The 13,556-nt window shown below is 45.1% G+C and overlaps 1 protein-coding gene across 2 annotated transcripts in view; it reads left to right on the top strand.

Moving 5' to 3' along the window:
- vmp1 (vacuole membrane protein 1) overlaps positions 1-13,556 on the top strand; it is a 141,817-nt gene that overhangs the window by 39,186 nt on the left and 89,075 nt on the right. For both annotated transcript variants that reach the window (XM_033045781.1, XM_033045780.1), the window contains exons 3-4: positions 998-1,133; positions 9,718-9,808. In XM_033045781.1, the coding sequence (XP_032901672.1) occupies positions 998-1,133; positions 9,718-9,808 (227 nt within the window). The remainder of the gene's footprint in view (positions 1-997; positions 1,134-9,717; positions 9,809-13,556) is intronic.

Here is a 13,556-nt window from a genome sequence, read left to right on the forward strand (position 1 = left end):
ACAAGGACAGAGTCCCCCTTGTCCTCACCTTCCACCCTACCAGCCGTCGCATACAACATATAATCCTCCGACATTTTCGCCACCTCCAATGGGATCCCACCACTGGCCACATCTTCCAATCTTCTCCCCTTTCTGCTTTCCGCAGAGACCATTCCCTCCGTATCTCCCTGGTCCATTCGTCCCTTCCCTCCCCGGGTACTTTACCTTGCAACTGCTGGAAATGCTACACTTGTCGCATTACCTCTCCCATTGACTACATCCAAGGACCCAAGCAGTCTTTCCAGGTGAGGCAGAGGTTCACCTGCACCTCCTCCAACCTCATCTACTGCACCCGCTGTTCCAGGTGTCAACTTCTCTACATCGGCAAGACCAAGCGTAGGCTTGGCGATCACTTCACCCAACACCTCCGCTCAGTTCGCAATAACCAACCTGATCTCCCGGTGGCTCAGCAGTTCAACTCCCCCTCCCATTCTGAATCTAAACTTTCTGTCCTGGACCTCCTCCATTGCCAGAGTGAGGACCAGCGCAAATTGGAGGAACATCACCTCATATTTTGCTTAGGTAGTTTACACTGCAGCGGTATAAGCATTGACTTCTCTAATTTCAGGTAGTCTTTGCTTTCTCCCTCCTTCCCCTTCCCCTCCCCCTTCCCCTTCCCAGCTCTCCCACAGCCTACTGTCTCCACCACTTCCTTTCTTCCCCCCCCCCCCCCCCCCCCCCCCGACATCAGTCTGAAGAAGGGTCTTGATCCGAAATGTCGCCTATTCCTTCTCTCCATAGATGCTGCGTCACCCGCTGAGTTTCTCAAGCATTTGTGTCTACGTTCTATATTTTAAATGTGGTCCAACTGATGTTTTATAAAGCCTCAGCATTACATCCTTATTTATCTGAGATTACAGATCAAACTGGATTTTTCCAGGACATTTTTAGTGCAGAATTAATGTGTTCATTGAGTTGGAAAGATCATTCTTGAAAATAACACTTTTTTCGCCTTCAGATCTCTTGTCTTTGAATGAGCGGAAATTGAAGGATCAAGAGGAGAGGGACGCACTAGTTTTATGGAGACGGCCTATTATCACCATGCAATACTTCCTCCTGGAAACTATCATTGACTTTAAAGAATGGACAATAAAGTAGGTAATCGCATACGCTACCGCTCAATCCTTTCTGAGGAGATGGCTATTATTTAGTCAGTTTAAATCTGTGCAGTATTGATTAGGTGTCAGTGCTGAAGTTCTTTATGAAATCAGAAATTCTGTATCGGGTTGCCAGGCTAAAACAAGTCTGATATGCATGGTGTATATTTTCCCTTTTTCTACAGTAAATTTAGTTTACTAACTAATGCACAATCTTGCAAATTGTGAAATAATGTTTAGGGGCAACATGGTTTATCCTGTTCCAATGTTGCCATCACCCAGAATATGTGTGATTCCCAAGTTTTGTCTATTTATTACTGAACACTACTTCAACTTTCTCAGAATAGTCAAATGATTAATCAGGCAATATTTCAGTGGTGCTGATTAACTGGTCAGACATGAGATTTCTCCGCGTATCCGCGGATTTTGAAATTTGTTAAGACATCGGCGCTGCTGCGAGGCATCACCGCCGCCGTGGCCCCATCATCGCGAGGCTTCATCGCCGCCGAGGCCTCATCGCTGTCAATGCCCCACTTTACTCCGTTGGCCGCTTCGTCCGACCCGGGCTTCTACGTGGCGATCCGGAAGGCATCAAGACCGCGGCGCCTCGATAAAGGCCTCTGGCCGCGTTCCCAATTCACAGCTGCGGCCCGTCGGGATGCCTTCTGGCCGCGCGGGTCGTTGGGAAGCCTTTTGGCTGCGCAATACAATATATTGTTGCATTTCCAACTTGGACTCGCTATTGAGTCAGCAATTAACATTCCTTAATGGTCACTGACTTTGCAAATTCTGGCAATCAGAAATGCCCAGCAATAAAAAAAAGATAAAAGATTATTTGTTTATTTTTATTTTTTTTTAAAATAATTTAACCATAGATTTAAAGAAATTAAATCTTTAATTTTAAATTTTGGGAAGTGTTATTTTCAAATAATGTCTTAAATTCCAGGTTGAGATGTTCATATTTTGTCCTCTGTACTTAATTTGACTGAGTAGCTATGTAGCACAATATGATCATCTTTGAAGTAGATGGATCATCATTTTCATCCTAATTGTTAAGAGTTGGATTTGAAATTATTTTGGCATTTAAATACAATAGTAAAGGTTACTTCTCTCTAATTAGAGTAAACAAGCAAGGAACAGGTATCATGTTACAGGTAGGTGTAATATAAAATATTTTCAATATGACAAGTGTAAACCAGCAAGGAGTTGGTGTCATTTTAAGGTATGATTATCAAATTTTCTGTGTAAATTAAGTGACAAGCAAGTAAAATGTGTTATTTTAAGGTAATATTTTTTTAAAAATCAGTATAAATTAAGAGGAAACGGCCAAGAAAACGGTGTCATTTCAAGTCAAGTCAATTTTATTTCTATAGCACATTTAAAAACAACTCTCGTTGACCAAAGTGCTTTACATCGGTGCAGGTACTAACGTGCTACAAACAGTGGTACGTAGATCAACAAAACATACATAGATACATACATACAGCGCTCCCTCAGAGGACCTCAAGAAAGGCTTGAGAGTAGAAATATGTTTTAAGTCTAGACTTAAGAGTTGATGGAGGGGGCAGTTCTGATGTGAAGAGGGATGCTGTTCCATAGTCTAGGAGCTGCAACCGCAAAAGCGCGGTCGTACCTGAGTTTATGCCTAGACTGCGGGATGGTCAATAACCCCAAGTCGGCCGATCTGAGGGACCTGGAGGTGGTATGGTGGGTAAGCAGATTTTTGATGTAGGTGGGGGCAAGCCTGTTAAGGGCTTTGTATACATAAAGAAGAAGCTTGAAATTGATTCGGAACCGCTCAGGGAGCCAATGTAGAGAGACCAGAATCGGGGTCCCTTTTTCAGGGTGCCCGTCTGGAGTCTCACTGCGGTGTTTTGGACCAATTGCAGGCGGGACAGGGATGATTGGCTGCTGCCAGTGTAAAGGGAGTTGCAGTAATCAAAGCGGAAGGAGATAAATGAGTGGATTATCTTTTTGAGGTTGTCAGATTGGTGGAATTGTTTTATTTTAGCTATCGTCCGAAGCTGTAAAAAAATAGCGTTTATCACGGCATTGACTTGTTTGTCAACGCGGAGTCACATATCACGCCAAATTTCAACGCGGAGTCAAATATCACGCCAAGGTTTTTGACGTGAGGTTTGGGTAATGGGGTAAGGCTTCCAAGGCTGCCTGCTATCATTTTGATTGAGTCCGAGGGGCCGAGAAGGATGACGTCAGACTTACTCTTGTTTAGTTGAAGGAAGTTCTGGGCCATCCAATACTTTATATCCTCGATGCAGTGGATAAGGCTGAGTAGATTTGATCGGTTGTTGGGTTTCAGGGGGACTTAGAGTTGTGTATCGTCTGCATAGCAGTGGAAGGAAATGCCGTGCCTTTGAATGACTTGGCCTAAGGGGAGCATATTCAGGGAGAAGAGAATGGGGCATAGGATGGAGCCTTGTGGAGCCCCGCAGCAAAAGCTAGCTGGGGAGCAGAAAGAGTTGCCAATATTTGTAGAGAAACTCCTATCTTTGAGGTAGGAGATGAACCAGCTCAGGGCAGTGCCATCAATACCTATCCCGTACCGGAGACGGTCAATGAGGATGGTGTGGTCGACTATATCAAATGCTGTGCTGAGGTCGAGAAGGAGCAGGATTGCACAGTCGCCGGAGTTAATGGTGAGAAGGAGGTCGTTATGTACCTTCAACAAGGCAGACTCTGTGCTGTGGTGGGCCCTGAAACCTGATTGGAAAGTTTCCAGGATGGTATTTTGGTGTAGGTAAGGCATAAGTTGATTTAAAATGACCTTTTCAAGGACATTTGAAAGGAATGGCAGTTTGGAAATAGGTCTGTGGTTGCTAGGCAAGGTGGGGTCTAGGTTAGGTTTTTTTCAGGAGGGGCTGGACCACCGTGTGCTTGAAGCAGGTAGGAACAGTGCCAGTGGCCAGAGAACTTGATGGCGAAGATGCTGGGACCGGCTATTGCAATGACACCCTTCAGAAGGGCAGATGGGATAACGTTGAGGGAGCAGGTAGCAGGTTTCATAGTGGAGGCAAGCTTTACAAGGGAGGGTAGAGTAACGGCATGGAAACAGTCTAATTTTGAAGAACAGACCAATGAGACAGCTAGGTCACGGATGGGAGGGGAAATATTCGTTCTGATGTTCTTAACTTTGCTGGTGAAAAATGTAGTAAATTCTTCGCACTTAGTAGGGGACCCAGCTAAGCTGGTACTGGGGACAGGGCATATGATAGAGGTAATGGTACTAAAAAGGACCTTGGAGTTATGGGCGTTTTTAGAAATAAGGTCGGAAAAGTATTGTGTTCTCGCAGACTTTACTGCTTCCTGGTATTTGAGGAGATTGTTTCTCAGAATTTCAAAGGAAATTTGAAGCTTATCAGATTCATACTTCCGTTTTGATTTTCTGCACTCTCTTCTTAGGGCTCTGGTGGTGTCATTGAGCCAGGGCCAGCCTTTAGGTTTAGACTTTTTCATTTTAAGAGGAGCAACAGAATCCAGGATGGAAGAGCAATTGGTATTGAATAAAGAACTGAGGTCGTCAGTGCTGAGGTGGAATGGAGACGCCTCGATGGTGCAGATGTCGGGGGTGGCTATGAGTGCCTCAGGTAACTTACTGGCAGTCGAAGAGTTTATGTAGCAGGAGTAGCTAGCAGGGAGATGGGATTTTGAGGGAGAGAAAGGCAGAGATGCATCGAATATAATTGCACTATGATCAGACAGACAGGCATCAATAATTTCTGGATTACAAATTGGGAGACCAGACGATAGCACCAGGTCGAGTGTATGGCCAAGCTTGTGCGTGGGTCCAGTGATAAGTAGAGTCAGATTGAAGGACTCAACCAGGTTCTAAACTTTATTCACAAGAGGCTTAGTGGGACAGCAGACATGAATGTTAAAGTCACCAAGAATCAGGAATTCAAGCTACAATTTCAAGGTACAATTATCAAAAAATGTCTGCATATAGGGGGCGCTGCCCCCTTTTACCCCCGCCTGGTGTGTTGCCCCTTGGAACTCTTCCAGGGGGCAATGCCCCCTGGACCCCCATCTCTCTTCCTCTCTTTTTCATTTTTTTCCTGTCTCATGCCTGCTGGAGGAGGAATACCCACTGCATTATATCATTCGCTGTAGGATGTTCACCTGTTTACTGAATTGACTGAAGCTATAATAAAGACTTCAAAGAATGTGTGTTGACATGTAACGAGAAGTTCTGTTATTCCCTATTGAAATGCCAAAATGTAATTAAAAATAATATCCATGTATAGTATTGCAGAGATATTGCTACTGTTTTGGGCAACACAGAGGCGCAAGTGGTAGAACTGCTGCCTTGGTGCCAGAGACCTGGGATTGATCCTCTGCTTGGGTGCTGTCTATAGAAGTTTGCACATTCTCCCTGTGACACCATGGGTTTATTCCGGGTGCTCTGGTTTCCTCCCATATGTCACGGATTTTTGGGTTAGAGATTAATTGGCCTTATGTATATATATTTTTTAAATTGCCCCTAATGTGTTGGAAGTGGATGGGAAAGTGTAATACTTAGAACTAGCGTGAACGGGCCAAAGTGGAGAGGGCGGATGGGTCGGTTTCCATGCTGTGTGTCGACACTAGACAACCTTCTTTAGCTTGGTATGTATCTGGACTTTAATGTCATAAGCCAGCTTTCCAACTGCTGATGATGCACATTCATTGCGCACTGGAGCATAGTGACTGTAGGAAGAGGTTTTCGATGAGATTTTCATGAAACATTTCAAGGTAATTTCAGCAGGTGTGTTTAAGGTTAACATTATCACTATTATTGATTTTCATAAAGAAGCTTTTTAATACTCCAACTTTACAGCTTTACTGTGATTCTTCACTTGGGATATTATAAATTGAATTTTTCAACTGGGTATCAAATATAAGAGATATATGTTTTAAAGTGGAAGAGTTTTAAAGGGGATCTGAGGGATAATTTATTTTACAGAGTGGTTGATATATGAAATGAAATGCCATTGTGCTAGAGTTGAATACAGTTACTATAAATGGCATTTAAGCAGGCTCTTAAGTAGGCATGGTAGAGGAGGATTCCATCCTAATGCGGACAAATGGGATTAGTGCAGATAGACACAAAGGGGGGCAGGGTGTAGTGGGCCGAAGGGCCCATTTATGTACTGGTAGAAATAAATTTGTGCTTGGTGTACTCTTACCTCTACCAGTATCAATTTAATACTTTTGTGAATCCAATTGATCTTTGTTCATAAATTCTTTGCGTTTGTGGTTGGTGATTATCTCAGGCAGGAATGTTGGTATAAACTTGTTTGAAAGTAGTGGGTCTCTTACTTCTATATGCATGGTTTCAAAAGTCATTCTTGCCTAAACCTGTTTTCGTGTTATACTCATTTTTCTTTGTGTACTTTTCCTTTTCCCACCATAAACTTGCAATTATGTTGTATCTCTAAGAAAGTAAACTGAATTGGGTTTCTCCCTTTCTTCCAAAGGGAACACTATCCCTGATATAAAAAATGCTAAATTAATGGATTTCTGTGGCAATCTGGCATAAAAGCAGAGTACCTTTTGAATTATGGCGTGATTTAAATTTTTTTTTTTTTTTTAAGTTAGTATCAAAATTTTCAGAGGTCTTTGCCCCATCAAAGGTTACTGCTTGTGATAAAGATTGATGGTGAAGGAGGTCTGAATAGGCGATTCATTGCTTTATAGGAAGCAGAACATTAGGTGGTTGTTTTCTGATTAATATAATGTAGGTAGCAGGCACAGGGATTCGTATTGGGACCTCAACCTTTTACAAATTATCTAAATGACATGGTTGAAAGACTGACTGAAAGTATAAATTTGCTGATTGGGGAAAAAAAAAGATAGACATGAAACTAAGTTGTAAGTTGTTTTCAAGAGAGAGTTAGATTTAGCTCTTAGGGCTAATGGAATCAAAGGATATGGGGTACTGAATTTGGATGATCAGCCAATAATGTAGGTGCTGGCATGAAGGGCCGAATGGCCTACTACTATACCTACTTTCTATGTTTCTTTGTAAAAGGGGCATGAGACTGCAGAGAGAAGTAAGATCAAGTGCTTCAAAAAAGTTCAGTATGAGGGAAAATGAGAAATTGTGCACTTGGTTAGGAAACGTAAATAGTGTATTATCTAAATAGTGAGAAATTGCAGAACACTGAGTTTTAGCGGGATTTGGTGCCTTTCCTGTGTAGGAAGTAACTGCAGATGCTGACATAAAGATAGACACAAAATGCTGGAGTAACTCGCCGGGACAGGCAGCATCTCTGGAGGGTCTGAAGGGTCTCAACCCAAAACGTCATCCATTCCTTCTATCCAGAGCTGCTGCCTGTCCCACTGAGTTACTCCAGCATTTTGTGTCTATTTTCGAGGTAAATGTATTGGAAGGTTTCGGAGTTTTAGTTTGAGATACAATGTGGAAACTGTCTCTGGCCCACAGAGTCAGTGACAATGAACGCCCACCCATACACTAATTCTACCCTCAACCAGGGACAATTTGACAATTATCCTACAAACCCGCATGTCTTTGGAATGTGGCAGGAAACCAGAGCACCCAGAGAAAACCCACGCTATCACTGGGAGAGAGTACAAACTGAGTGCAGACAGCACCTGTAGTCGGGTTCGGACACGCATCTCTGGTGCTGTAAGGCAGCATCTCTACTGCTGCGCCACTGTGCCAGTGGTACATTAAATTGATAATTGGACTTGGCACGTTACTCTATGAGGAAAAGTTTGATGGACGAGCGTTAGGTCCACTGGAATTTAGTGAAAGAGTACTTAATTGAAGCGAACGAGAGCCTGGGAGGTCATGATAAGGTGAATGTGGAGAGAATGTTCCCATTTGGGAGAGGAGTCTGTTTTTAAAAATAAGCTGTTGCCCGTTTAAGACCAAGATGAGGCAACATTTTCTCACTCAGACTGCTGGTCTGGTCAGTTCGCAGCTGGTCAGTTCGCAGTCTCCTTTGGGGGCGTGTGTTCGGATCCCACTTCTGACAGCATATAGGAACATGTAATAACTCAAAATCCGTACATAAGTATAAGTTGTTTATTATAGTAAATACACAGAGCTCAAATACATACGTGTTGTAAGCTCAAGCTCAAAAATGAATCTAACTAGAGGCTGGAATGACGGACTAGATAATATGAGACAAAGCTCCGCTCTAAGATCTTTGATATGAGACATCTAACCAGCGGTATGCAGTAAAACATGACATGGATCAGGTTAACTAATACTGACTGATCTACATTTAGAACTTCATTTTCCTCAAGTGTAGTTAAAGCAAAGTCTGGGATAGTCAGATACTTGGTCATGCAGCGTAGACCCGGGCCCTTTGGCCACCATGTTCATGCCAACCTAATGGTTGGTAGAAACTTGATAGGGAAGTGAACGGTTACTGGGAATTAAATGCGGAGTTAAGGTTGTAATCAGTTAAGCCATGATGTAATTAAATGGTTGAGCAGATTTGTAAGTTGGGTGGCCTCTTCTGCCACTAAGTCATCTGTATATTATTTGGTCATCTTGCTGAACCTGGAGCATACTCAAAGGGTGGGTGATCCACTGCTGGCCTTGTTCACAAAATCATGTGAGACCTGTCTGACTGTATTTCCTACATTTTATTTTTGTATCTGATTTTTTGCTTTACTGTTTAGTATCTACTAGACCAGGTGCGGACCCGTTGGGACCGTCCCCCAAGGCAAAATTCCACCACTGACCCGGAGCGGTTGAGGGGTTCCCTTTGTGACGCCAGAGATCCCCGCTGTGACGCGACCCACGGCAACCCTCCCCCAACTGCGCCTCACCATCCCTCTTCTTACCCCTCCCCCTCCTCTTCAACCTCCCTCTTATTTCCCCTCTCCCCTCCCCCACTCCCTCCCTCTCCTTTCCCCGACCCTCAGTCACTCCCTCCCTGCATAACCCCTCTCTCCTCCCTACCCACTCCTCTCCCTCTATCTCCCTGCTCCCCCACTCCTCACCTTCCCTCATCCCACTCTCCCTCCTCACCTCCACCACTGCCCTCCCCTTTCTCTATCCCCCACTCCCTACCTCACCCACTCCCCCCTCCTCTGCCTCTATCCCCCTCCTCCCCCACTCTCCCTCCTCACCTCCCCCACTTTCCCCCCCCTACCCCTTCCTCTCCCTCTATCCCCCTGCTTCCCCACTCCTCACCTCCCCCCTATCCCACCCGTCACAATGAAAATCGCGTTTTTTTTGTAAATGAAACCTCCCCCCTATCCCACCTCCCCATAATGAAAATCGCAATGTCTTTTTTTAAATGGAATTCTCAATGAAAATCACATTTTATCTTTAAAATAACCGAGTTTTTTTGGAAATCGCGATTTAAAAAAAAAATGAGATTCGGGATCCCATTGTGACGTCATTGTGATGTCGAACGCGGCTGACTGGCAGAGCAAATTGAAAAGTGTTTTTTGTAAAGTTTAAAATGTCAATAACTTGTATAATATAACATCAATCTGAAGGGAGCTTGCTACGGCACATCACAAGACAATAGTGAGTAAGGTGGGCCAAACATTGATCTGCATTGATCTTCACATATTCTGAACATGTTTTCCTTTCCAGGTTGTGGCAACGACGGAGGATTGTTCTGACTTTGCTATTCTTGTTGGCTGTGACTACGGTGGCCTATTATGTTGAAGGCGAGCATCAACAGGTGAGCTTTGCTTATAGCTTGGGCTGTTGTTAACTGTTAGTATTAATTGACGAAGTAATATCAAGGGCAACAATATGAATGAAATTTAACAAGGAAATTTAAATAATCGTCATTCTTGAATTTAACCAGAAAATAAACTCTGAACGTTGATTCTGTCAATTTTGATTGAGATCGCCCCTCATTCTTAAGTCCTGTGAAAAACCCCAATGAGTACTCTGCTGACAAATTTGTAACTATCTCCTGACTCCTTTACTAATAGTATGCTATAGATTCAAGACCTGGGCGGTGGGGACGCTGCGAGTCGGCTGCTCTGCCAGCAGCGTGTTCGTTATTTCTACTTTTTTTTTGGTGTGTCCAATGTTAGTTTAGGTGCCTCTTGGTGTGTCTTGTGTGGGGGGGTGGTGGGTGGGAAAGGGGGGGAACCGCTTTCGGTTGCCTCCTCAACGTAGAGGCGACTTTTTCCATGTCGCCTCCCTCACGGCCAAACAGCATGGATTGGAGCGGCCTTTCCCGGAGTCGGGCCCAAGAGCTACAGCAGCGGGCGCAGTGTGGACTTTTCCATCGCGGAGTGAGCGAACTCTTGCGGGCGTGGCGTGGACTAACCATCCGGAGCCTGGGATCCCTTGCCGGGGATTGCCGTAGAGGAGCTCCGACCGCCGGCCTGAGGCGTATAACATCCTGAGGCCACGGTCTCCGGTAGGAAAGTGCCGATTCGGGACCTCCAAGGTGTGTTTGACTGTCCCGACGTTGGAGTTTTTGATTGTTTCCCGACGAGAGGGCCTGTGCATTGGAGGGTTCATGGCCCCGACCATGGGTGAACAAGGGAGGAGGACTGGCTGAACTTTGTTGCCTTCCACCACAGTGAAGAATGTTGTGGTGGATGTTTGTGTTAAATCTAATTGTGTATTGTGTGTTCTTTTTAAGTGTATCGCTGCTGGCAGATTCATTTCACTGCACCTTCGGGTGCATGTGACGAATAACATTGACTTTGACTTTAATTCTGGGTTCTCCATCTTTATCATTTAATCACTAAATCCATATCTTATTATGTTACCTTGTCTGTTCCATCAGGCTTTACTCTTTAAATTTTAACGGTGAAATGGATTACTTGTAGATTAATTATTTTTATAACAAATCTTGATAATGTCTACTGAATAGAGTCGGGTAGACTCTGAAGAAGGGTCTCGACCCGAAACGTCACTTATCATTTTTCTCCAGAGATGCTGCCTACCTGCTGAGTTACTGCAGCACTTTGTGTCCTGATAATATCAAATTGAAAGTAATTCTATCTGAGTTTGGAACTGCATAACACTCAGCAGATGGTTGCATTTCCCAGCAATGAATGTTCCCATGGCAATCTGATTCAGTAATATGATGTGGTACATGCTGTGGATATCTTGACCGTTTCTAAATAGCTTGTCAAGGTTCTGACATGTAGGTGCGAAAAACATCAATAGCATGTTTAGTTGAGACAGAGTGGAAACAGCCCTCTCTGGTCCCAAATCAGCACCAACCACAATCACCGATATACTAGTTCCAGCCTACGCATTAGGGACAATTCACAGAAGCCAATCAACCTACAACCTGCATGTATTTGGAATGTGGGAGGAAACTGGTGCACCTGGAGAAAACCCACAAGGTCACGGAGAACGTACAAACTCCGCACAGACAGCATCCGTATTCAGGATTGGACACTGGTTTCTGACACTGTAAGAATACACAAAAAAAAAAAAACGCTGGAGTAACTCAGTGCATCATGCAGCTTCGCTGGAGAACATGGATAGGTAACGTTGGGGCGTTTTCTTCAGACCCATTCAGTCTGCTGAGACACTCCAGCGGTTTGTGTCGTTTCAACTTAAAACTAAGCGTTGATGCTGCTGGCTTGCATTCACCGGTTGATGCAGCTGTTGTTGTGGCTCATGTTGTAGCTCCTGACAGGACGCGGTTTCTTCAGGCCGCTGCTACCTTCAAGTCGCCTCGGTCACCGGGGGGGCATCAGCCCCTCTCACCCGTTGCTTTGTTTGCTCCCGGCTCCACTGCCTGCCTCGTCCACCATCTGGGGGAGAAGGAGGAAGATATAGCAAATGGAAGGGGGGGGGGGGGGGGGGGGGAGGAGAAGCGGTTCAGTGGGTAGAACTACAGGAGGTTGAGGGGGTTGGCGAGGCTGTGTGGACAAAGCGGAGGCAAACAGAAGTGGCAGCTGGTGAGAGAGGAGGAGGCCCCAAGGTGACTGCACGTCCTGTCGGTGGAAGCAGCCTGGAGAAAACGCTGATCCCAGAGGCTACAACGTGAGTTGCAACAACAGTTGCGTCAACGGGACCGTGCGGTGGGTGACGAAGGGCTTGCTGGTACACCTCATGAGCCAGGGTGGCGCCGCCACGTCCCTCCGCTGTAACCAAAACCCGTTATAAAGAAGTCTGCTAAAATTAATGTTTACTGTAATATCACAGACTAAAACCTGTGGTTTTATTTGCAAGCCTGCTCAAATATCTTTCAAAAATAAAGCATTTGCCATGATGGATGTTTATCATAATCTGGCTTAGATTTTTTTAACTTTTTGATATTGTTTACCCAATAAGTATGCTTTGGCAACACATGACTTGTCGGAATGAGACTCTTGTTCTATGTAGTTTTTATTGTTTTTTTTGTCGGGGTATGTGTGTGTGGGTGGGGTGGGGTGGGGGAACTTTAAGGTCTTTCCCCTGCACGGGAGACCCGACCTTTTCTTTGTCGGGTCTCCGTTGTCGTTGGGGCTGCAACGTGGAGCGGCCTCCAACAGGAATGACCTGGGGCTCCAGTCGCGGAGCTGCGGATTTACTCACCATCACGGAGCTGGCCGAGTCTGGAGCGGGTGGAGCTGTGGTGGAGCGCTGTTGTGACCCGACACCCGGAGTTTCGGAAGCTCCTACCGCAGGTCTGTAGATGGTAATACCGGGAGCCCACGGGTCCCTGGTGGGAGACCGCTTTTCGGGGCTTCCGCAACGGCGACTTCTCCCGCCCGAGTTGTGGGGTTGAAGATTACCTGGAGCGGGGCCTACATCACCGCCCCGCGCGGCTTGGAATGGCCGCGGGACTTTGTGAGTGCCCGCCGGGGCTCCAACACCAAGAGCCCGCCGGGGCTCCAACACCAAGACCCGGTGCGTGGCCTTGCATCACCCGGCGTGGCTTTAATGGTTGCGGGACTTTTAACATCGCCCGCCGGGGGCTTTGACTCTGTCTTTGACTCTGACATGGGGGGGAGAGGGGAGTGCAGGGGAGAGATATGTTTAAGTTTTGCCTTCCATCACAGTGAGGAGGACTCACTGTGATGGATGTTTATGTGAATTGAATTGTGTTGGTGTGTGTCTTGGTTCTTTTTTTGTATGGCTGCAGAAACCAAATTTCGTTTGAACCTCATGTGAGGTTCAAATGATAATAAAAGGTATTGTATTGTATTGTATTGTATTGTTATACATGTTAATGTTTTTAAAAATAATTGAAAATGATTTTCTTCAAATTGACTTGAGTATGGTCTTGCGTTGGTTTTCGATTTATATTCATTTTTTTGATCCTGTTTGTCACTGGCAAGGTCAACATTTATTCCTCATTCCTAATTACCCCAGTGAAAACAGTGAGTCTTGCTGCATGGGCTTTCCAATGTTTAGCCAAAGCAATGAAAGAAGACGAGAGCTCCCATTCCAGAATCTCCCACTTCCCTTTTTTCCCTCCCCTCTGGCTGTACATTTCTCTTTCACCTCGAGCCTTTGTC

The sequence above is a fragment of the Amblyraja radiata genome, chromosome 28, assembly GCF_010909765.2.
Source record: "Amblyraja radiata isolate CabotCenter1 chromosome 28, sAmbRad1.1.pri, whole genome shotgun sequence".
NCBI lineage: Eukaryota > Metazoa > Chordata > Chondrichthyes > Rajiformes > Rajidae > Amblyraja > Amblyraja radiata.